The 22,931-nt window shown below is 52.3% G+C and overlaps 3 protein-coding genes and 1 long non-coding RNA gene across 7 annotated transcripts in view; 3 read left to right on the top strand and 1 right to left on the bottom strand.

Annotated features, from left to right (window-relative positions):
- Window positions 1-1,264, bottom strand: part of LOC111755541 (uncharacterized) — a 30,394-nt gene extending 29,130 nt beyond the window's left edge. The window contains exon 1 of one of the 2 annotated variants that reach the window (XR_010048695.1): window positions 971-1,264. This is a non-coding gene — a long non-coding RNA (uncharacterized LOC111755541). The remainder of the gene's footprint in view (window positions 1-970) is intronic. The other variant, XR_010048694.1, reaches the window with a different exon arrangement.
- Window positions 224-6,102, top strand: Klk9 (kallikrein related peptidase 9). The gene is made up of 5 exons (XM_013147868.2): window positions 224-713; window positions 883-1,039; window positions 3,156-3,421; window positions 4,503-4,639; window positions 5,436-6,102. Exons 1-5 carry the CDS (start codon window positions 605-607, stop codon window positions 5,592-5,594), a joined length of 828 nt encoding a protein of 275 aa, XP_013003322.2. The 5' UTR covers window positions 224-604; the 3' UTR covers window positions 5,595-6,102.
- A 545-nt stretch (window positions 6,103-6,647) lies between these two features.
- LOC100716239 (kallikrein-8) lies at window positions 6,648-10,999 on the top strand. Of its 2 annotated transcripts, none has more exons than XM_023563167.2 (6): window positions 6,648-6,777; window positions 7,095-7,275; window positions 7,678-7,837; window positions 7,993-8,249; window positions 9,568-9,701; window positions 10,799-10,999. In XM_023563167.2, the coding sequence occupies exons 2-6, from the start codon at window positions 7,206-7,208 to the stop codon at window positions 10,952-10,954; spliced, it is 777 nt and encodes a 258-aa protein (XP_023418935.1). In that variant the 5' UTR covers window positions 6,648-6,777; window positions 7,095-7,205; the 3' UTR covers window positions 10,955-10,999. The 2 variants fall into 2 exon arrangements, with proteins under 2 accessions (XP_023418935.1, XP_023418936.1); XM_023563168.2 differs by having other exon boundaries at window positions 6,649-6,777; window positions 7,133-7,275.
- A 2,722-nt stretch (window positions 11,000-13,721) lies between these two features.
- Klk7 (kallikrein related peptidase 7) lies at window positions 13,722-20,545 on the top strand. Of its 2 annotated transcripts, none has more exons than XM_063253210.1 (6): window positions 13,722-13,753; window positions 17,198-17,379; window positions 17,677-17,830; window positions 17,915-18,162; window positions 18,318-18,454; window positions 19,792-20,545. In XM_063253210.1, exons 1-6 carry the CDS (start codon window positions 13,737-13,739, stop codon window positions 19,945-19,947), a joined length of 894 nt encoding a protein of 297 aa, XP_063109280.1. In that variant the 5' UTR covers window positions 13,722-13,736; the 3' UTR covers window positions 19,948-20,545. The 2 variants fall into 2 exon arrangements, with proteins under 2 accessions (XP_063109280.1, XP_023418989.2); XM_023563221.2 differs by lacking the exon at window positions 13,722-13,753 and adding an exon at window positions 16,702-16,904.
- Window positions 20,546-22,931: the final 2,386 nt, after the last annotated feature.

Here is a 22,931-nt window from a genome sequence, read left to right as displayed (position 1 = left end):
ACAGGTTGTGACAGGAGTGGGTTAATCCAATGGGACCAGGTTTCCCAACACTGCGGGAGAGGAAGGGGCCCAAGCCCCAGGGCGGGAAGGGTTTATCCCCCATACAGCTCCCTGCCTGCGCTTCCTCCTCCTCACCTGGGTCCTTCTGGGTCTCCACCTGCCTCCCGTAGGCCTCCTCCTCTCTGAGCGGATCTCTCCCATCTCTACTTGCTCTCTAGGGGACTCCCTGCACCCCTTTACCCTGGTCTGTTAAGTTGGCCAGGCACCCTCCCCTTCGCCCGGAGTAACCCTGTCCCCATCCTAGGACGCCCCGTTTGGGGTGCTCCTCCTCCTCCAGGCCATAAAAGATCCAGGACCCAGACCCTGTAGCCTGAGGTCAGGGAAACTGGGGGCACCCATAGCCTCTGCATACCCCATCTCTCCTTTGGTTCTGCTCCCGCCAGGCAGGGCCAGCTCATCCCCACAGAGGCTCCTCCCAGTCAGGGGGTCCCTTGCACCCACCTCCCCTCCCAGGCCTCCATCAGCCCTGGGGCTTCCCCTCCCCGGGGACATTTCTCAACCCTGCTTAATCACTGGGGCGGCCTCAGGGAGGAGGAAGCCATGCATGGCTTACCATAAAGAAGGCTCATACCAAGCCTGGCTGAGAGGCCAGCACTCAGAGGCCATGAAGCTGGGATTTGGATTCACCTGGGTTCTGCTCTCCCTCCTGGCTGGTGAGTCCCCACCCTGCCGCGGCCCCTCTGGGTCAGCTGTCCCCCACCAGGCGGCACACCACCCTTGCCCTGGCCTTCTCCACATCCTGCCCTCTGCGCTTCTCAGTATCCGGCCCTGGGCTCTCCCCGCCTGCTCACCACCCGCGCCTCTGCCCTCACCCCACTCCAGGGCATAGCTGGGCGGACACTCGGGCCATTGGAGCCAAGGAATGTCCCCGCAACTCACAGCCCTGGCAGGCCGGCCTTTTCTTCCTCACCCGGCTCTTCTGTGGGGCGACGCTGATCAGTGACCGCTGGCTGCTCACAGCTGCCCACTGCCGCAAGCCGTGAGTACCGGAGGGGCTGCCCCAGGCAGCGGGCAGGGATCCAGGTGAGGGGAATGGGGGGGGGCTTCCTGGTTAGAGGGAGAAGGAGCTGCAGGCAGGAAAAGCAGATGGCACACACCAGCTCTGGGTCACCAAGAGTGACCTTCCCGAATTTCAGAATTCCAGATCTTCAAATATCTGGGTCTAAGAATTCTGAGAGTTTGCAAGCCTTCTTCTGGTTGGAAGTTGAGCTATTAAACTCCGAGTCTCTGACCATGAGAAGACGGGAATTATAGAGTCCTAAGATCTGGGGCCATTAAATCCTGGAATCATACATTCAGTGAGTACAAGAATAATCTTAGTGTCGGGATCGGTGCTGCCGAAGGGAAGTGTAAGACTACTCACCACTGTGAGCTAAAGTTTTCTAGGAGGACTGAAAGTTCCAGCCCAGTCAGGGCAATGTAATTATTAAAACTAATGTAATAATAGACTCAAAATACTGTTTTAACACGTAACTATTTTTAAATAGCTATGAATGGCATAGTTATCTTTTACTTTGTAAGACTTCAAAATCCAGCATGAATTTCATCCACAGGTCAATCTGAATGTGGACTAACCGCATTTGAGGTGCTCACTGTCTGTCCTGGCAAGCACAATCCTAGAATCTCAGTTTCAGAGTGTTCTTGGTTCGCTGAATGTAGACACCTGTAGTCTCAGAATCTTTGATTCACAATATTGTCATCCATAGAATTGTAGAACTTTGACAGAATTCTGGATGGTCTTCAGAAGCATGCAGAATCTGCTGATGCTCTATGCTCCAGAATTATGTAATTCCAATCTTAAAAACTAGGAAGTTTTAATTTGGAGAGTCATAAAGTTTTAAATTACTTGAAGTCTAGACTCTAAATTTTATAAAATGATAGGTTTATTGGATTTCCATAATGGTAAAATTTTAGTCTTTTTGTCCCAGAATATTGGAACCCTAAACTCTTTAAGTATTAGACTTAATGCAGATAATTTTAAACTCTTAGATATTTTGAGCCAGAGAAATATAGGTGTTAGAGCCTTGGATCCATAAAATTCTCAAATTTGAACTTCTTAGAATTTAAGAGTCATATATTCTGGAGTGTTGGAATTTTAGAATTCTCAAAGCTTAGATTCTGGGTATTCTAACAGAATCAGAATCCACATGAAACATGTATCCTTTCTGTATTATCTCCTAATTGAGGGCCACTCATGCTGTTCTAATATGCGTCCATTCAAGGATACAGCACAAATGCTGGTTCAGGATGCTGGATGGGAATTTCCCATCATGCACAGCTCCCTGATCTCATTTAACACTGCAGGCTGGATGAACAGTTTTTAGATTTAGTTCCAAAGACAAAAGAGGAGAGGAGGAGAGATATGGAGATGAAGGAAGTCAGAGGCTGAAATGTGAGTAGAAGGGGTCACTTCCCCAGCCCTGAGGCAAGATCTTGAGGGTGCCAAAGACAGAGAAGAAAAGTAACATCTCATTTTCAGTCATTAGCCTGGTGCCTGATGCAGAGCTCACAGGGTGGGAAATGGACGTGTAGACCCCAGAAGGCCCCCAACTGTTCAGAGAAAAATACATGGGCTGAGACTGAAGCAAATGGGCTTTAGTTAGATCTGCAGAAGCCGTGCCTGGGTAAGTGAAGGATGAGAGAAATAAAAAAGCCCAGGGTTACAGATGAACCCCAATGAGGGGATTTTCCATATCCCAACCCCTTCCACACACACCAGCCCCAAAGCATCCTCAGAGTCACTCCCACAGAAGCCACCAGCCTTGTGGGGCAGGGGTGGGGTTGTTATTGTGTGATAGGTGGGGCCCCCACAGGCCCAAAAGGTCCCCAGGGAACCCAGGTCACTACTGAGACTCCGGACTGGGCAGCATAGCAGGAAGCTCACTTTGCATCATGGTAAATTAAGGATGAATGCTTAGCAGGGAAAGCTACACAGGCAAGGCAGACAAGAAGTCAGAGAGGGGAGCAGGGACCCAGAGAGGGCGTGTGGCATTTGGAAGACCACACACCACCCTGATGGTCAGGAAAAAAAAGCCTGGGCTCAGAAGTCTCCAGCCCCCCTTCCCAGGCCTGACCCCTGCAGTCTGTCCCTGCAGGTACCTGTGGGTCCGTCTCGGGGAGCACCACCTCTGGCAGTGGGAAGGCCCAGAGCAGCTGTTTCGGGTCACAGACTTCTTCCCCCACCCCGGGTTCAACAGCGACCTCAGCGCCAACGACCACAACCATGACATCATGCTGATCCGGCTGCCCAGGCGCGTGAGTCTGGGGCCTGTCGTGCAGCCCCTCAACATCAGCAGGACCTGCGTCTCCCCGGGCACCAAGTGCCTCATCTCAGGCTGGGGAGCGGTGTCCAGTCCCAAGGGTATGGCCTTGTCAATGACACATTCCCTGTGACTCTGCCCAGGGTTTATTCTCTCTCCTCCCCCCTCTGTATCCACGTCTCAAATGCCAGAAACCTTAAGATACATCACTTTTATGAACTGCTAAAAGTGGTGGTGGGCTTCCATGGCAGCATGACACCACTGACCGGAAGACACATCTGGACTTTCGAGATGCTTAAATGTGAATCTCAGAATTGGGACAAAGAGTGTCTCTCACTGTCTGATGTCAGCAATCTGCTGGCCGACCAGTGTGAGTTTTCAGACTTTAAATAGGAAATCTAGGGGCTGGGGATTTAGCTCAGCGGCATAAGCGCCTGCCTTGTGAGCAGGCAGCCGTGAGTTCAATCCCTGGTACCGATAAAAACAAAAAAGACCAAAAAAAACAAAAAAACAAAAAAAAAAAACAAAAAGAAAATCTAAGTGGGCTGCTGGTGATACCTAAAACCTGGGGCATCTTATGGAAAAGCCAGGTTTCTGGCTATTTTTTTAGAAATTCCCAAAATGGCAACTCCTGGGAAGCCAATAGAGACTGACACCTTTCCATTGGATTCAGGTCCAGGGTTCCTGGTCGGCTCACCCTGCCACCTGCTGGCTGACCACGCTGTTTATCCAGAAAGCACCTGGATGCACCTGCATTGGCAGTTATGCAGCACAGAGATGCATCCCTAATTCTGTCTCTGTGGAATGTGCTGCACCTGTCTGTCTATATCCAGTACCCCCATCTCTCCACCCCATCAGTGATCATTCACCCCTTTATTGCAGTGTCCTCCCCAGCTTGATACCCCTGAGTCTGTTTCCCACGTTTCTCCATTGTGTCCTCTGAGCGTCTTTCCCTTTAAGAGGTCTGTTCTGCATGTGAGCCTACCAGTGCCTCTTCTCTCTTCTCTGCAACTTTCTGTTTTCCTCTTGCTTTTCTGGCCCTCTCTGCCTTCTTCTGTCCTTCTGCTACTCTTTCATGCTGTAACTATGTCTTTCCTCTACCCAGGGAAAGGGAGGGTGCAGAGAGGAGGGTTGCAGAGGTGGGGGGACAGCCACTGATCCTCTGTGACTTCCCCCCCACAGTGCGGTTCCCACTCACCCTGCAGTGTGCCAACATCAGCATTCTGGAGCCCATCTTCTGTCACCTGGCATATCCAGGTCACATCTCAGACAACATGATCTGTGCAGGCCGGTGGGAAGGGGGCCTGGGCTCCTGCCAGGTAAGACCGTGCTGTGGGGAGGGGATTGGGGTGGTGGAGGATACTGGGCCTTGGAGGAGGAGGGGGCTGGAAGCCTAGACTCTTGGATCTGAAACAGGATGGGCCTGGGGTATGCTTTTACTCCTGCGTCTGAGGGAGAAGAGACCGGAGAACCACGCCCCTGGCTGCTGGGGAGGAGCACGTGACCTGTGCACAAGGGGTGACTAAAAAATACAGTGAAGGTTTACATTAAGATACTCATTATAGTAAAAGACACAGGGCGATGAAATGCCTTCCAAACAGGTCCCCTTGCTTCAAATACACCTATCTATCCCAAGGTTCTTGCCACTTTCTGAAGCAGTTCTGGAGGGCCTCAGTGCTGGAGATGCTCTTTGCTGAATGTCTTTACAAGAAATGATCCAAAATAAGGCGAATGCTCCGCCAAGGCCATCCAAAGAAAAGCAGGCTCACAAGAATTTAGCGTGTCCTCACCCACAGGTTCACCGGCTCTGGCACCATTTGACTTCCAATGAGCATGAAAGATAAACATTTTGAATTGAATCAGGCCATCAAGGCAGCCAGGAGAACACAATTAAAGACACTCATGAGAGAGCACTTACAGAACTGCTTCAGAAAGTGGCAAGTGCCATGGGATAAGTGTGTTGCTAGTGAAGGGGAACATATTGAGGGTGATTCACAGTAATACGCCTTTTCCTGTAATAAAAGCTTTAAATTTTCACTGTACATTTGGATCGCACCTCGTAACAGTGTCTCATAGACCGACCTAACCGTTTCTCTGCTCTTCTCCCGTGCACAGGGTGACTCTGGAGGTCCCTTGGTTTGCGACGGCGCCCTGGCGGGTGTGGTGTCTGGGGGTGGTGAGCCCTGCTCCAGACCCCGACGACCCACCGTCTACACTCGCATTTGCCACTATCACGACTGGATCAGGAAAACCATGAAGGAAAACAGTCCGTAAGGAGTCACTGCAGGGCTAGGTCGCAGCAGTCTCTGCACGGAACCTCCGGTTGCCTGGGAGACCAAACTCTGAACACTCAGGCTCCGGCCTGATGCTGCCCTCCAGGGCATAGCCACGCCCCCTCAGAGTGTGGCCAGGCCCCGCCCCAGGGCGACACCAATCATTGGCACCACCTCCTGGAACTGTCCAACTGCGGCTCCGCCCCGAGGATCACGCCTACCAAATAGCCCGCCCTCTAACTTTGTCCAATAGGACTTCTCTGGACAAACTCATTTAGCCACGCCTCCTCTGCTAGAGGCCCCGTCCCGTGACGTCAGAACGAGACAGCTCCGCCCAACTGGAACTTGGCCAGGGTCGGCTCCGCCTCTCGCGGCCCGTCCCTGGGCGTGTCCTGGGTTTGAATCTCGCGCGGGGACTTCAGGAGGAGTAGCCGGGGTGCGACTCGAAGCTGTTACGCGCCAATAGGCAATTTTACAATAAATGCGCCTTTTTTCGGCCTGGCCTGCGCTGTGAATGGAAGGCGCCGAGTAGGGGGTGGAGGGCGGGCGGAGGATTTGGTGCCCCCTCTTCCCGCGTGAGTCCCGCCTGCCGTCTGGCCCCATCACCTCTATTGCAACAAAGCCCTTGAACCCTGATGGGGCTGATCCCGCCACTCCCCGGGCAAGGGGAAACCAGGTCACGGTGCCTCCCAAACCTGCCTTCCCAGATCCCTCACCTCGGAGGCGGGCGGACCGGGTCCGCCCTCGGAGGACTCGCCTTTTTGTCATTTCGGGTTATTGGCAGCAGCCCCCTCCTTCCCCGAGATCCGGCTCCCTGCCCTTGCTCCCAAAGGACGTAAGAGTTCCACCCCCATCCCCCACCCACCTCAGGCCCAGGGCTCCAGACCCCAAACCTCCTCCCCCAGCCCCAGGCTCCGTGCCCAGCTATTTCCCGGGGAGCCCGGCTCCGAGCCCTCCCCCCTCTTACCTCGGAGTCTAAGACCCCGTCCCCTCCTCCGCTTTGCACAGACTCCCGGGCATCTCTGCCGCTTCCCGGCTCGGGAGCGGGAGGAGGCGGGGAAGAGGCGGGGACTCCCGGTTAAAAAGCTGCAGACGCGTGCACCGGGCGGGCGGGCAGCAGCGGAGGACTGGCCTCTTCCTCAGAGTCGGGATCAGTATTGGACCCCGCCCCCGGATCCTGGAAGGTGAGGTGGGAGGTGTCGGACGCCAGCGTCAGGCTCGGGGACCCTTGGTTCCTCCCCAAGCCACAGGACCCGAGCCTCAAACCCCATCTCCCTCGACACCAAACCACACGACCCAAGCGCCCCCTCTGTCGTCCTCTGTCCATCTGTCCCCAGACCCTGCACTCCGAGACTCAGTTACCTGCTCTCCTGGCAGTTAGGAGACATCCCCCCCTACCCCCGGTCACCCGCTGTCACCCCCACACTTAGATGCGACGACAGGGCTCCCATCCCCTTCTGCCTCAAAACCCAGAACCTCGATCCTCATCTCCCTCCCGCAGGACCCACAACAGCTCCGGGAATTCTGCTCTTTCCTCAGCCCCGAACCCGGAGCAAGAAGTCCCGAAACCCCTTCCGACTCCGCCCCACCCTCTCCAGCCCTGGACCCCACCATGGGACGTCCCTTGCCCTGTGCAGGCCTGATGTGGGCGGTCCTGCTCCTGCTGCTGGCCTCCTGGGCAGGTGAGGGGCGGCAGGGGCGGACACAGAGGGAGCAGGGTGTTGGGGACCCTGGGTGCACCCGTGGAGGGGTGGGCGGCACGCAGTGGCCAGGGAGGGGGTGCGCAGCCTGTGGCTGGGGCTCTGTGAGAGATGGAGGGAGTGGGAGTCCGTGTCAGAGGAAGGGTGGCACAGGAGCTGCGAGGGGATGCTGCCAGGGTGTGTGTGCTGCGTGGGCGATGACTCGCGGGCTCCCGTGGGTCCATGTCTGTGTCTCAGTGGCCCTGTTTGGCTGCCAGGTCCGGGACAGGAGGGTGCGGAATCATGCAGAGTTCTAGCCCTCGGTTCCTTTGAATCCCCGGGGGTCTTCCGGGCCCTGGCACTGTCCCTGAGGGTGACAACCCAGCCCTCTCCCTCCTGCTGCAGGGCGCACCGAGGCGCAGGAGAGCAAGGTCCTGCAGGGCCATGAGTGTGAGGCTCACTCCCAGCCCTGGCAGACGGCCTTGTTCCAGGGTCAGCGACTGCTCTGCGGGGGTGTCCTAGTAGATCCCATGTGGGTTCTCTCTGCAGCCCACTGTAAAAAAATGTAAGTGGATGTTGGGGCTGTGGTGTACTTGAGGAGGTGGGGGAGAGGGTGGAGGCCTCAGCTCCCAAAAGAGAAAGCTGGATCCTGAGGTCTGGGGGAGGTCTAAGTCCTTATGGGGTAGGGGCTAACTCCCAGGCTCTTCCAACCGTTTCCAGAAAGTACACAGTGCGGCTGGGAGATCACAGCCTGCTGAGTAAACCAGATCAAGAGATTTCTGTGGCTCGGTCCATCCAGCACCCCTGCTTCAACCACAGCAATAATGAGGACCACAGTCACGACCTGATGCTCATTCGACTAAGCAAGCAGGCGGCCCTGGGACCCAAAGTGAAGCCCATCAACCTGGCGAAGCAATGCGCCAGAGTAGGCCAGAAGTGTACCATATCGGGCTGGGGCACCGTCACCAGCCCCAGAGGTAGAGGGCTCAGCCACCCCTAGGAGGGAGAGGAGGAGCTGGTTGGCCCAGTGGACCCCAAGCCAATGACAAACTTGGTTCTACCAGAAGACAAGGAAGGGAAAGTGATTGAGAGATTAGGCTTCACCCGGGGGTGAGACCCAAAAGGCGGTCAGGAGTAGGGAAGGATTGGAGGGACTCAACACCATCAAGAAGGCGTCTAGAGAATCCCTCTCTTGGATGGGTAGCGCTGTCCTAGGAGAACACTCATTACACAGCCTTTTAGAGTTTTTAACAGGCCGAGGGTGTGTGGACTCCTTGGGGGTTCAGGAAAAAGGACTTCTAAGCCCCTTCTGTCCTTGAACCCAGGATCCTGGCCCTGTGCCCTCTGCTCTTTGACCCAAGAGTCCACCCTTCCTAGCTCAGGACACGGGAGTCCAGGTCCCCAACTCCCTTCTCTGGACCTCCTTTGAAGTAATCCCTTGGAGACTTCAGAGTCTAGACAAGCCCTCATGTTACTTTGTGGTGGAAAAAATGAAGCTGAGCACACAGGCAGAAGGGCTCCCCAGATGTGAGTCCCTGCTCGCCCTGCTCCTGCTGGTAGTGAGGCGGTGTATTGCTGTCGAACACAGCTGCTCGTGATATAGGTGGACCTGTTCAAGCTCTGCCCCTTCTCCCCCGGGGAGCCCCTCCTCATCTCCCAACCTCACTTTCCTCTGCCAGTTGAAACTGTCTGGTTGGTCTTTGTTTGTTTGTTTTTTGTACTGGGACTCAAACTCAAGATCTCACATTTGCCAGGCAGGCACTGTGCTACTGAGCTATATCCCCAGCTCTCCATGAAAATTAATAAGAGGATTAATTCCACTTTCAGTAATTAAGTCAATCCTTATTTACCAAGCACCTAGCATGCTTCAGTCACAAAGTCTCTGTCCTAATGGGGTCACATACAAAGTGAAGAAAATAGACCATAAACAAATACATAAAGCAAAACATTAGATAGAGTTCAGCACTACCATAAGCTATGTGGCGGGCATAGACAAGACAGGGGTAGAAGACAGTGTTTTAATTGGAGTCGTAGCTTCTGGAAGCTTCTAGGAAGTGACATTTGGAAGAAGGAGGATCAGTTGGAAATTGAGAATGTAGTGGTCTGAGGGCAGGGTTGTTAGAAGGAGAGGGTCAGCAGTGACACAAGGGGCCACTTCCAAGTCTCTCCCCAGGGGCACACGAAGCTCTGCTTGGTGTGAGGAAAACTGATGCCCCCTGGGAAATGTGCCAAGCTCGGGGTGGGCAGAGGGAAATGGCAGCCAGACAGAGGTGGACACAAACTCTTGCTCCTCAGAGAACTTCCCGGACACCCTCAACTGCGCAGAGGTGGAGATCTTCTCCCAGAAGAAGTGTGAGGAGGCCTACCCGGGCAAGGTTAACGACGGCATGATCTGTGCAGGCAACAGCAACGGGGCCGACACCTGCCAGGTGAGTGACTTCCAAAATCCTCCCCTCCCATCCTGCACCTGTCCGGTAGAGCCTTGGGTCTTGGGGAGGAGTCCTTGGGAAGGTTAACCCTTGAGGTTACTGACCTCAGAGGGTTAGTAGCCAGAGAGGTTGGTCCTCTCCCTATGAGTGGAGTCAGGTCCAGAAGAAGCCACTGCTTCCCCTGAAGACCACATAGGATAGGCCCCAGAGCATGGATTATCAGTGTCATCTTCTCATGGGATGAGAGGCAGAGAGGCAGGGTGACCTCGGAGGAGAGTCTGCATTTGGAGGCTAGGCGAGCTGCCTGCCCAGATCTCCTACCTGCAATCTGTGCCCACGCCACCACTGGCCAGGAAGCCAGCCACCTCTGTTAGCCTCTAGGTGATGGGCTCCTTGGGAAGTAATGCTGCCTCACCAGCAGGCCGGGGAGCCTATCGGTGTGCCCCTCGGGAGACTCTCTCCCCTTCCCTTGAGATCCGTAATAGGTACACTGTTCTCCTTCCTGTCCGCCTGTCACTTGGGTCTGGTGTCCCCTGGCTTTGTCCCTTTCATTAAAACTCCACCCCGTCATTAATGATCCATCCCTGGAGACAGTGCCTTCTTCCTCATTGGCCAAGAATGGATTCATTTCCATCAGTGATTCTGCTGTGAAAGCAGAAATCTCTCCGTTCTTTCATAAAGGCAGTGGGCTCTTCACAGAGATTCTTTTGTTGTCCCTTGGGGATCTGGGGTGATGAGTGTGTCCGTGTTACCACAAGAGCTCTGCTCCTTTCTCCCATGCCTGGTACTGGAATACGAAAGAAACATCCTCTCAGTTCTCTCCCTGTAATCCCCACAGTCTTCCCTCTGGCTTGCACCCTGAGGACTTCATTCACTCTCTTCCATCGCTGGTCTGGATTCCCACCATCCCCCTTACACACTCAGTCTGCATCTTGTGTACATTAGAGGCCCCACCTTCTCACTTCTGATTGGTTTCAGGGGGCAATGCTTTTATCCTCATTGGCTGCAGGGGGACCAATCACCTTAAAGAGCTAATATAAATGCTAAGAGCAACAGGAAGAAAGTTTGGACACTTGCTCTCTACCCATCCCCTTCAGGGCGATTCTGGAGGTCCACTGGTGTGTGGTGGAGTCCTCCAGGGCATCACATCCTGGGGCTCAGACCCCTGCGGGCGGCCCAAGAAGCCTGGTGTCTATACCAACATCTGCCGCTACCTCAACTGGATCAAGAAGACCATGGGCAACAGGAGCTGATTGCGAAAAGTCCGCGGGTCTCTCAATAAACAGCCCCCCTGCTGCCTCCTTGTCTGTCTATTAGCCCGGTGGGGAGGGGCGAATCAGAAGAGGCTGCATCTTGGTGTCTGACTTGGTGGCACATCTAAAAGACCAGGACCCCACTGGATTCTTGGCCAGAGCCAGTACCGAAAATAACTCTCCTCACTCCTTTTTCTTTTTTTGAAAGACTTGAGCAAGTGGGAGGATTGTTTTAGGCAGGAAAGGATATTCGAATATCCAGGAGACCAGTCTGTGAAAAGCAGTCTTGAAAAGGTTTTTGTTTAGTTTTTCTGAGAAGCCTAAATGTTAAAAGATTTTGGGGAGTTCCTCCCCACTTTTTCCCCCTGGTTGTGCATTAGAAGCATGCAGTAAATACTGACAAATCAACACTCATAAAATCAACAAACAGATAAGAAAATCATACTTTGAGACTCCTTCAAAGTCTAAAAAAATTTTTTTCACAGTTTATCAGCTATCTGGGGGTATCTGGTGATATCAATGGAAAAAATGAGCATTGTGTCCATATGAAAGTGTGGGACGAAAGGCATTTGGGGATGTTGTCAATACAGCAAAGCAAAAATTTAACATAAATTTCCTTGGGAGTAGACACTCTGCTAGGATTTCTCAGAGTATTGCATATTCTTACAAAGGACTGATTTAAACCCAGACTGGGCAGTTTAGTGAGAACCTGTCTCCAAATAAAAAGGGCTGGGAGTGTAATTCAATGGTAAAACACCCTTAGGTTTAATCCTCAGTATTGCAGAAGAGAGAGAAAGAGACAGAAACACAGAGACAGAAAGACAAAAGAACATGGTTGGTCCAGCTCATGTTTTCTCACTCGGCCACATCATGGGTCACTGAGTGGCCAATTGTTTGATTGTGTTCTGGTCAGGTGACAATCTGAGCCAATCATTGGCCATTTGAAATCATGTGATATGAAACACAGCTGCCTAAGGTTATGAGAAGGCCATTCTCCACCAGGGATGTTGGATGTGTGAGACGCTTTGTCCAAATCAGTCTCCAGCTCTGACTGCCCAGCTTGATCAAGGATCTACCAATTGTTGCTAGGGAGAAAATATGGATCTTGATGGCTTGAGCTGAATAAAATGGGTAGGTGGGATTGAACAATCATAATGGACAGTCTCACTGGAACTACAGGAAATGAGGAAGCATCTCCCCAAAAGAAGTGCAGCATTGTTCTTCAAGGAAGGGGGAAGGGAATCCAGTAAGTCAAAAACAATGGACCATCAGAACCCAGAGGCTGAGTTAGGAGGTGCCAGAGCCATTGTGTCCCGGATCCCTTAGGGTAGGGCACAGCTGCCAGGATGGTCGGATGCCAGTACTCATGTGTGCTCATGAGCTAGAGGGTGAGTCATCAGACAAAGGTTTAGTACACGAATCTGAGGGTGAGGGAGGTATGAAGCCGGGTGTCTGGGTGGGACTTAGTCATAGGACACAAGGAGAAGGAATTTAGGATCTCATCGACGTAGGGGCCAAGCGTCATTAACAGGCCCAGGGAATGCAGCATTTAGAGTCTGCTTTGAGGCAAATGAGATTCAAGGCATGTGAGGGTGAAGGGGAACTTCCGAGTGCATGCGTGCGTGCACATGCATATACATGTGCACATGTGTGTGCATATGCGTGTGTGCGCATGTGCGGTGCTAATACTAGGGGCTTTTGTATTCCCGGGATTCAGATTCTGACCCTTCATCCTCCTGAGCTATGCAATTTTGCTCAAGTGATCTAATCTCTCTTAAACTTCTGTTTCCTCGTCTATATGACAACCCTTACTTGGGCAGATGTGGGGAACAGCAGAGATGAGATCTGAGAAGCATCTGTCACCACTGTGCAGATGAACAAGAACTGGAAACTGCTTTACTCATCAGCTGCTGGAGTTAGGACGCTAGTGTTAGTGCCCAATGTGTGCCCCTCAGTCTTCCACCCATAGTTTGTATAATTCTGTCAACTGCCTCAAGGAGCAGGCTTCACTCTCTTCTACCTTAGAGAAGGACTGTAGACTCAGAAAAACCAAGTCACAGGATGGGCAACAAACCTAGACTGGACTGATAGAGGGGACACTCTTTCTACCCTAGCCCGAGGCAGAAAGGCTCAGAGATCAAAGCAGGACTAGTGGATCCGTGGGTGCCAGAGGCTTGCAAACCAGTATCTACTTAGGTTCCTCCTATGTTTTCCAGTCTGAGCTGGGTGTTGAATAGTGAATGCCTTTACTCAAGAAGACCAGGTTTTAGCAACAGAGCCAGATTAAATACTTAGGACCAAAACTCTCAGAGTGACAGATAGGCAAAACACATCTGAAGACCTGGGAGTGATAACAAACTCTTTTCCCTTTCTAGCCGAAAACTAAAGGTGATTTGAGGACTGAGGTTGAAAAAAACCAGAGGTGAAGATTCAGGCAGAAGATAACAAACTGGCTGTCCTGTGAAAACTCCTCCCTTTGCAACCAGAAAGGAAAGCTGTCTGTTTGTAGGTCAGGGAGCTCTCAGATCACATAACCATTTCTGGGGGCCATCTCTGTTTCTGGGTAAGGTGACACCCTTCAGATCCAGGGTCCCATTGTGGAACTGGCAAGGCCAGGGGTCTGAGTTTGGGGATCTGATTTTGGCCTTGAGGGTAAGTGGCATCAGGTTTATTGACTTAGCTTAAACTTAGCATGGGATCCACATTAGAATGATGTTGGATGGATTTGTATTACAGTTCATGTGAAATAAAAGGTCAACACTGTGTGAGGTGGATTGGAGAAATGAAGGTGGAATGCAGGTAAGTTGGTGATGGAAATAAAATTGGAATTTTAGTAGAAATTGGCTTGGAAATAAGAATAGGGATGATTCTGGATGGCCACAGGGGATGAGTTTACAGGTAGGAATCAGTGTGGGCCTCCTGCAGTATGACAGGAATGGAGCCAGAAGTCTGTGCTGTCTGTGAGATACTTTGGGGACTGAGATGGATACTCCGTTTTGAGTCAAGGCTCAGTTTGACTTACAGTGAGGAGGTCAGGGTCAGATCGAGAGTCAGAGTTGAGCTTAGTGGAAGTTGGATCCTAGCCTAAACTCCAGCTGAGGTCTGGGTGTAGGTATATATTGGAGTTGGTCAAGAGTGAAGGCAGCATTTGGGGTTAACACTAGGCACCAGTTAAAGCTTGGGGTTAAGCCTAGGGCCATGTCAAGATTTGTGTAGGAGGGCATTAGAGGTATGCATGAGATCAGGCCCTGAGGTCTTCCTGCCCTTCTGAGAAACAGCCGGCCACACCTGATCATGTCACATCCATGACTGGCACCACCACCCCCAGTGAGAACCAAAAGCCTCAGCATCTCCTTCTGTCTCCCCACCTCTCCATCCACTCCAGAACCACAGCCTGTGGATTATCTCTCTGCCGCATAATCAGAGCCCACAGCACGTATCTCCACCTCCCAGGGCCCTTATCCAACTCATCATCACCCTCTATCTGATGACTACTTCTTCGTGGTCTGCAACATCTTCCTGTCTTCCCAGACCCCTCCCTATAGAGCAGCCAGAGTGCTAAGCTATTTCCCTGAGTCCACAACGCTCTTCTTCGCCAGCAGGGTGCGGTCAGCTCACCCTGTGCTCTGAAAGGCACTCGGTGGTCTGGATCCAGGCTGCATCCACACAGCCCAAAGCTGGGGCCTCTGCGCACACGGTCTCCCCTATGCTGTGCCCTTCTCGTGTCTCCTACACTCTAATGCTTTCTGTGCTTCCAGCTTTCCGTTCATTGTCGCTTCCTGGGTCCCCACTGCCTGGCAGAGCTTCAGAATCCCCTGCACCCCTTTCAGAATCTCCTCCAGGGCCCCTTTCATGGCTATGATTTTATACCTGCTTATTCGATTATCGTTGTTTTTCACAAGCTTGTCAGCAATCTGAGAAAAGGGACTCTACCCAGATTTAAGCATCACTGTGTCCTCAGCGTCTCACCCAGCCTGTCACCCAGACGGTGCTCAGTACGATACTCACTAAACACAGCACAGAACCAGCCCTGAGCCTGGGGTGGGAGTCAGTCTGGGAGATTCGGCCAGCACTGGAGGGATATTGGCCTTTTTCACTGCTATGGCTTCAAGATGAGGATTCAAGGGAGACCCGGATTTGGATTCATGGTTCCCGATCTTATGTGGGATCTGAGTTGGGACTTGGGTGTTAGTAAGGATGAGTGTGGTGGTAAGGACCAAACTCAATCATAGAGAGGAAGCCTGGAAGAGCCACAGGATGAGACCATTCCGTGGTTGGGTGATTTACCAGTGCAACATCATCATCAGAGACCCAGGTGATCATCCCTGTCTTTGGCCATCTGCAGTATTTTGACTCACACCACCATCTACCTCCCCTCATGGTACCAGGAAAGCAGCCACAGTGCCAGAATTTGCATCCAGAAGGGACACCATGTAGCAGAAGACATAAAAATCCTTCCAGTGACACTGGAGATAGGAAATTCATTCTCAGAAACACCCAGTGGTCTTTTCTTCACTTGCCATTGGCGCAAAAGGCCTCACGTGTCCACCCCTAAACCAATCACATGACTCCTGCACTTAGCTCATTCAGCCTTAGGGTTATGATGAGAATAAAAGGTTATGCAAGGAGGAGGATTTAGCTCAGTGGCATAAGTACCTGCCTGGCAAGCATGAGGTCATGAGTTCGATCCCCAGTCCTTGAAATCAGGTGAGAGGGAGATGTAAAGGAGTGAGTGTTTGGGTGGGCAGCAAGAATATCTCTCCTGGTCAAATTAGGAGTGGAAGATGCCCCCAAGATCCAGAGTGGTTCCTGGCACCCAATGGACACTCAGCGGATATTTCTGAGATTGACATGGTGAGGAAAGATGAATGGACGTCTCATCCCTGTTACAACCAAAACTTCCCCAATGACCCTCCCCATTTAAGGTGGATTACATCAGCCACAACCCTAACACTATAATATGAAATATTACACAACATTCAACAGGAAGGGGAAATGATCAAAATGTCAGGGGAAAATGTTGCAGATATTTTAAAAGGAAAAAAAAAATTAAAAGCCAAACATGGTGACACACATCTGTAATCCCCAGCACTCTGGGAGACTGAAGCAGTAGAATCACAAATTTGAGTCCAACCTGGACAATGTAGTGACTTAGCAGGACTTTATCTCAAAATTTTTAAGAAGCACTGGGAATATAACTCTGTATCAAGGCCCTGGGTTTGGCATCCACTACTAAAAGAAAAAAATCCTATTATATAATAATATTTAGTAAAGACACTATTGTTATCAATACATAATGTAGAGATAAACCTGTGGATGATATGATCAGAAATACACCTGAAAACACAGGCTGATAACAGCGTGAAGCAGGTGGAGCTAAGGAAAACACCGTTTTTTTCACCGTACTCTTCTTCATTATACCTGGGCAGGGGTTCAGGCTCAAAGGCAGGAGGGATAAAACCCATATAAGCCCCACAGACTGGTCTGAATTAGGGTGTGGAGTCCAGCTCACCTCTAAGAGGAGCCCAGGGCAGGAGAATGGTCCAAGGGAGGGGCCACAGAAGAACCAGCATCTGCTCCAGCCCTTTCCGAGTCGCTTTCCTGCCCTTCAAGCTGGAGCACCTGGTCCTCCCCCGTGCAAGCCTGACCTCCAGAGCCAGAATGTATGTGGGTGAGCAAGGCGGGTGCCGCCCGACCTGGCGACCTGGCTTCAAGAAGAAGGGTGGAGAGAGTGGGGTGGCAGCAATTGCTTTGGCTGCCTCAGGGGTTCAGATAACCAGAGCCAGTAGAAAGAGGTGTCCAAGCTCCAGCTCTACCTGCACCACCCCAGGGCCTGAGGGAGGAGGAAGGAGGAGGCGCAGGTGATATAAGAGGACCGCCCTGCACAGGGCTGCACACTTGTCCTTGCCTGGACAGGAGCGCAGACCATAGCCCAGGCTGCTGCCACCAGGTAAGAAGGGACTGCACTAGGGCAGGGGCTACAGGAGGGAAGCTGGGGGAGGGCAGGGGTGCTACTGGCCCTGGCCTCCTGGTTAGAGTGAGAAGTCACTCACAGGCAGCCCTTAGAGGAGAAGAGAAAGGCTCCATACTTACAGTCTGAAAGGACAGGAGAGGGATAGGGGGTAGGGACTGAGGACCGAGGTCCACACCTCTGCATCTGAGGGAGAAGGCTGAGGGCCTGCGCTGAGGACAGAGGAGTCCAGACTGAGTTTTCCATCCTGAGTTTCCCACTTCCTGCTGCAGGACTTGCCTGGCTGCCCCGGAGAGACTTGGAGGCACCATGGCAGGACCCCGTTTCCTGCCCCTACTGCTTCTCCTGCTGAGCTCAGCCCTGGTAACTGCCGAGTGGGGGCCTGAAGATGCTCCCTGGGTCCATTCTGATGGTCACACTCAGTATGGAGACCGTGAGACCCAAGACGGAGACCGTGAGTCTGTGCCTTCCCTCCTGGACAGCTTCCAGCCAAGAAGGGCTGGGCTGGGCAGTTCCACTCCCTCTCTGGGCTTCTCTCTGCCTCCTTCATCTCTGCCTACCCCAAGCCCTGCCTCTGCTGGTGAGAGGTCTCCACCAGTCCTCCGCCCGGCCCCAGGGGGTCCTCCTCAGAGCTTTGGCCCCCTGGTCCCTCCATGCCCGACTGTCACTTTCTCTCCTCTCTTCTCCACTGTGGCCTCTGCCTCTCCACCTCATGCTGGCTACCCACAAGCGTCTCTGTGTCCCTAAACAGGCAATGGTGATGGGACCAGGATTATCAATGGTGACCCGTGCAAAGAAGGCTCCAACCCCTGGCAGGTGGCCCTACTCAAAGGCAACCAGCTGCACTGCGGCGGGGTGCTAGTGGACAGGCGCTGGGTGCTCACGGCCGCCCACTGCAAGATGGGGTAGGTGGTGCCCGAGGCCGGGTGGGCAAGGTAGGGAGCCAGTGTCCTCTCTCTCTCTGAATGTTGCTGCCTTCTCCCTGCCAGCCAGTACGTTGTGCATCTGGGTAGTGACAAGCTCGGTGACAGGAGAGCTCAGAAGATTAAGGCCACACAGTCATTCCGCCACCCACACTACTCCACGCAGACTCACGAGAATGACATCATGCTGGTGCGGCTGGACAGTCCAGCCAGGATGTCATCCCGCGTGAAAGCCGCCAAACTGCCCACCCGCTGTGAACCCGCAGGCACCTCCTGTTCCATCTCCGGCTGGGGCACCACCACCAGCCCTCAAGGTGACACCACCTGGCTGGCTCAGGGTCTGGGCCCAGTCTCCACCCTCAGACCCTCACCCCTGAGTGTCCAGTCCCGCAGCCCCGCGGTACACGGGCCACCCTCTCCCTGCATGTCCCGGGCCTCTGAGTGACAGCCCTCCTTGCCTGTCCTGCAGTGACCTTCCCCGCCGAACTCATGTGTGCCGATGTGAACCTCGTCGCCTCCAGTGAATGCAAAAAGGTGTACAAGGAGCTGCTGGGAAAATCCATGCTGTGTGCTGGCGTCAAGGACTCCAAGACCAACACCTGCAACGTGAGCCTCCCCTCCCCCGCCTGTCTCTGCTCTCCACCCCTGGCCACCGAGCCTGACTGGCAGGCCTGGCCTTGCTGTCCTTTCCAGACTCTGCTTCCTCCTGAGTCCCTCCCCGCTAGGCAGCAGCAGGGGCAGGAGCACAGCAGGAGCCGAGGAGGCTCTGGGCATGGGGTTCACGTGACTGAAAGCAGGAATGGAACTGGGGGCACCAAGAACCCAGGGGTGGAGATAAACTACATTCTGGGCTTTTTCCTCTGGTACGGGGATGAAGCCCAGGGCCACTGCACTGAGCTATATCCCAGTCCTTATCTTTTTACTTTGAATCAGGGTCTCATTAAGTTGCTAAGTTGACTAGGCTAGCCCCACACTTGCAATCCTCCTGCATCAGCCTCCCAAGGGTGGGGATTACAGGTGTGTGCCCCCACGTCCAGCTACATTTAACTTCTAAATCACTGCACTGAAGTGTTATTTATTGTGGATACTAAGGCTCTTCTGTGTGACATGAATGTCACAGTCGTTGCTCTGCTCCTGGCAGTGGGATTGTCTCTTCCACTCCTCTTTGGTCCCACTTCTCTACTTGTGGTCTCCCCTCTGCCTCTGCGCATCTTTGCCATACCTTTCTCTTTATGCCGAATTCCACTTCACTCTTTCCCTCTTTGTTGTCTCTGAAAGTTGGTGTTTCCCCCACCATGTCTCTGCCCACTAAAGGAAGCAGGTAGGGTCTGCTAGGGATGAGGGATTAGAGAAAAGTGCCTGTCCTGGGAGAAAGGCAGGGAGGGTGCATTGTGAACACGGTGTGGTGGCCCACAGTCTCACTCAGAAGCTCCAATGCTCAGTTTAATGCCCTCCTATTACTGCCTCAAAGTCCTTAGTGGTTTTGGGACAAGGTAGTGTGTATTTTTTGCTAGGAGCTCCGAAATGATGTCATTGCACCTAGCCTTGGCCTCCAAGATCACCCTGCCCTCCCCCTTTCATGCACAAAGGACCCACATCCACCCTTTGGGGAGGTTGCTCTTTCTCTACTGGCTGGGACAGAATCTTTAACCCAAGAATTTTATACTGAAAATGAACCATGACTGAGTCTCTGGAAGCCCCACCCCTGTCCTGTGATCATTTCCATTGGCCAGAACTCAACTAATGTCTTCAAAGATCTGGTTGGTCCATTCCAAGATAATATCAAGTCATGCTTTTCCATTGGTTCCTAAAGACAATGAGTCTTTTCTCATTGGCCAAGGTGTCCTGGAAGGATAAACACTAAACTGCGGGAATGTATAAGTCTGAGTTGGGGCCAGAGGGTTTGCCATAAAGCCAAAACTGATCTGCTGTGCTCCCTGCAGGGTGACTCAGGGGGACCGCTGATGTGCAAAGGTACCGTGCAAGGTATTGTGTCCTGGGGAACTTTCCCTTGCGGCAAACCCAACGAACCAGGCGTCTACACCCAAGTGTGCAAGTATTCTAACTGGGTGAAAGAGACCATGAGAAAACATCGCTAGTGCACCACCAAGAGTCAGCTCCAGGCTCCCAGCAGGACACACGGAAATAAGGACGTCGGTGACCTCTAAAGTCCTGTCTGATTTTATCTTTCCTCAGAATGTATTAAAACCTCAAAAAAGCAAAGACCTAAAGCCAAAACAAGTAAAGAAAAAAAAAAACCCTAAGTGCGATGGAAAACGTGGCTGAGACAGCACTGTCAAATCTTGGAGCTGGGAATTCACTGGGTCTCCAAGCAGGGGTTTCTTGTCATGAATGGAGGCCACCTTGCACTGCCCTTGACCCGGTCATTCTAATGCTAGGAAGAGAGAACTAAAAAAACAAAGAAAGGTACCAAAGGTGGAGCAAGAGAGTTGAGTTGGTTACACTATTTATTGTAGCAGAAGAACTAGGGAAACCTGTTCCTGAGCAAGTGAATTGTTTAAAGGACAGATCAATGTGTTCAAAGTTACAAGGAGGACAGTGTAAGACCTAGACAGCAATGTGAGTGCCACATGTGCTCATGCTATGCAGTGTTACATGGAACAAGGAAGCCACAAAAGAAAAAAGTATGCGATCTTGTAAATGATACACTCAGAATAAAATTGGACAGAATATGGACTGGATGTGCATGTGGTGTTGGCCTTAGGCGTCTCCTACTTCACACTGTGGTTATCATAGATTTGCACTTTGCTATCTGGAAAAGTGAAGGAGGGAAAGCTCTGGGCATCCGAGAAGGATGCAGGGAGGAGACCCTTGACTGGGTGAGGTCACAAAGAAATTGCATCCTGCATTGAGCCTGGAGCCACCTCACTGTTCTGTGATGTGTCTGTCTCTGTTCCTGGGTCTCAGTTTTCCTCATCTGTGAAATAGGAGGAAAAAAGAGGAGGAAAGGGGAAGAGAGAGGAGGTGAGGGGAAAGGTATGCCTGCCACATGGCCATGCTGTGAGAGTATTTCTAAGTACCTCACAGGTGACAAACAGGAGCAGGGTGGGGAGCAGCAGGTGGACAGGGCACTAGGGACCTGGAGGGTCCACAGAAAGTCAGCCACCAGGGTCCCAAGATCAGAGGAAGGTGGTGGCTGGGAAGTGGGGGAAGAGGGGATTTTGGAAGGGAAGAAGGAGGAGTCCGCTGTGACTCAGAGCCTGGCCACAATCAGAGGTCTCTGGGAGTCACATCACACACACGGTCAACACAGGGACCCACTCCCATGCAGGGCCTGTCATTCCTACCTGGGATTCCCACTTGTCTCCAGAAAGCCCTCCCCACCATCAGCTAATCTCTCCCAGATCTCCCTGGACCTCCCCTCCTCTCTGGCCTTAATGCCACAGAGTCTGCAGCTGCTGATCCCAGGCACGAGTGACACTAAAACCCTGAAAAGCCCAACCTTGCCACTCGGATCTGGGTTCTAGGCCCACAGCACTTCCTTTTTCTAGACATCAGTGTCTAGGCCCCTGTTCCTGGTTTCTGTGGGCCTTTTTAACGTTTAAAGAATGTCACAGAACTGTGCCTTACTTCCCATGAAGCTCGATCAACTTCTCTCTCCCCTGCTAGGACCTCACATCAAAATTCGATATTTGTACAATAAAACTGTACAAAGTCACAAGACAGGACAGCCGTGCTAATCCAAGCTGCAGCTCCTGGTCCTCTTTATTGTACAAGTCCCAGGTGGCTTGGCTCACAATGACCCGAGCCGTACGCAGACTGAAAACTCTAACCTCGTTTCCAGTTTCACTTCCAACTGCAGCCCTTGCATGCTAGCTGCTTGTGTGTGTGCGTGTGTGTGCACACACACGCACACGCACAGTGAGAGGGGCACCACGCACTCCTCACCCAGCACTTTCTGTGTGCTAATCATTTTCTATACCACTGAGCCACGCCCCAGTCCCACTACGTCACTTCCTGTTTCTTCATCTTGAAAATGTGAGAGAAACCACCTATTTCACAGGCTTATTATGAAGATCAATTAATATACAGAAAGTACTGGACCACTGACCCAGAATAAGCCTGCAGCGAATATCAGCTCTCATTGTTTACAGCTTCTGGCGTCTTTCTTGTTTACACTCTCATGAAATTTCCTTACGAGGGCTGGGGATTTAGCTCAGCAGCATAAGCGCCTGCCTTGCAAATGACAGGTCATGAGTTCAATCCCTGGTACCAAAAAAAACAAAAAAATTTCCTTGTGAAATTAGGTCTACACTGGAGGCTTTTGCTAAGCAAGTCAATTGGGAGGCAAATGCCTGGTAAGGGAGCACTCGCAGCCTGTGGAGATGGCAAGACCGTGGCAGTCTGTCCAATGTCACTGGTAAGTGGGTGGAGTTGTGGGCTTTGTCCTCATTCTTGGCAATTCCTCCACTCCCTCATGTTCTTCCACCTTCCTCCTTTCCCCACACTGCTCTCAGCAATTCCTCCTGCTCCATCCACCTCGAGTTGGTAGTGAGATAAGCCCAGGGGGTCACCAAGAGATGAGCCGCATCCCAGGCCACATTGGAAGCTGAGTTCCAATTCAGGCTTTCCCACCAGTCCCTGAGACTGGGCCAAGACCTGCAAGCAAGTACACAGGCAAGGCTCACTGGGGATATCTGAAGGGAGCTGGCACTGATGGAGAGAGGGATCAAGCTGCTCTCCAAAGGGGGAGAGCAAGCTTTCACTGATCTCTTGGGTTGTGCTCAAGCCCAATCAGTTTCCACTGGCCAGGGGCACAGCTCCAAAAGATGTTCCTTCTTGTGTAAGATTTGGACCATGGGGCAGTCACAGTCAGCTTGTCTGAACTTTCACGTAGCTGGCCCATCATACAGGCAGAACGTAACAGCCTCCTGCACCCGGGCCCTGGGACAGGGTCAAAGAACGTCAGGTGCTCAGGCTCTCACGGCAGTTGAAGAAACACCAGGGTGGACACAGAAAACAGAAAGGACAGAGAGAAAAGAAAACACATAATGCAAGCAACACACCTGCATTGCAGCTCTGAGCAGAATCTGAGCGGAGGTTAGGCAGCAAGGGGAGAGAC

This window comes from Cavia porcellus, unplaced genomic scaffold (genome assembly GCF_034190915.1).
Source record: "Cavia porcellus strain 051 isolate PalLab524CR breed Dunkin Hartley unplaced genomic scaffold, mCavPor4.1 scaffold_7, whole genome shotgun sequence".
Lineage (NCBI taxonomy): Eukaryota > Metazoa > Chordata > Mammalia > Rodentia > Caviidae > Cavia > Cavia porcellus.
The sequence above is the reverse complement of the archived record's forward strand: the minus strand, read 5'-3'. Positions and strand labels throughout refer to the sequence as shown.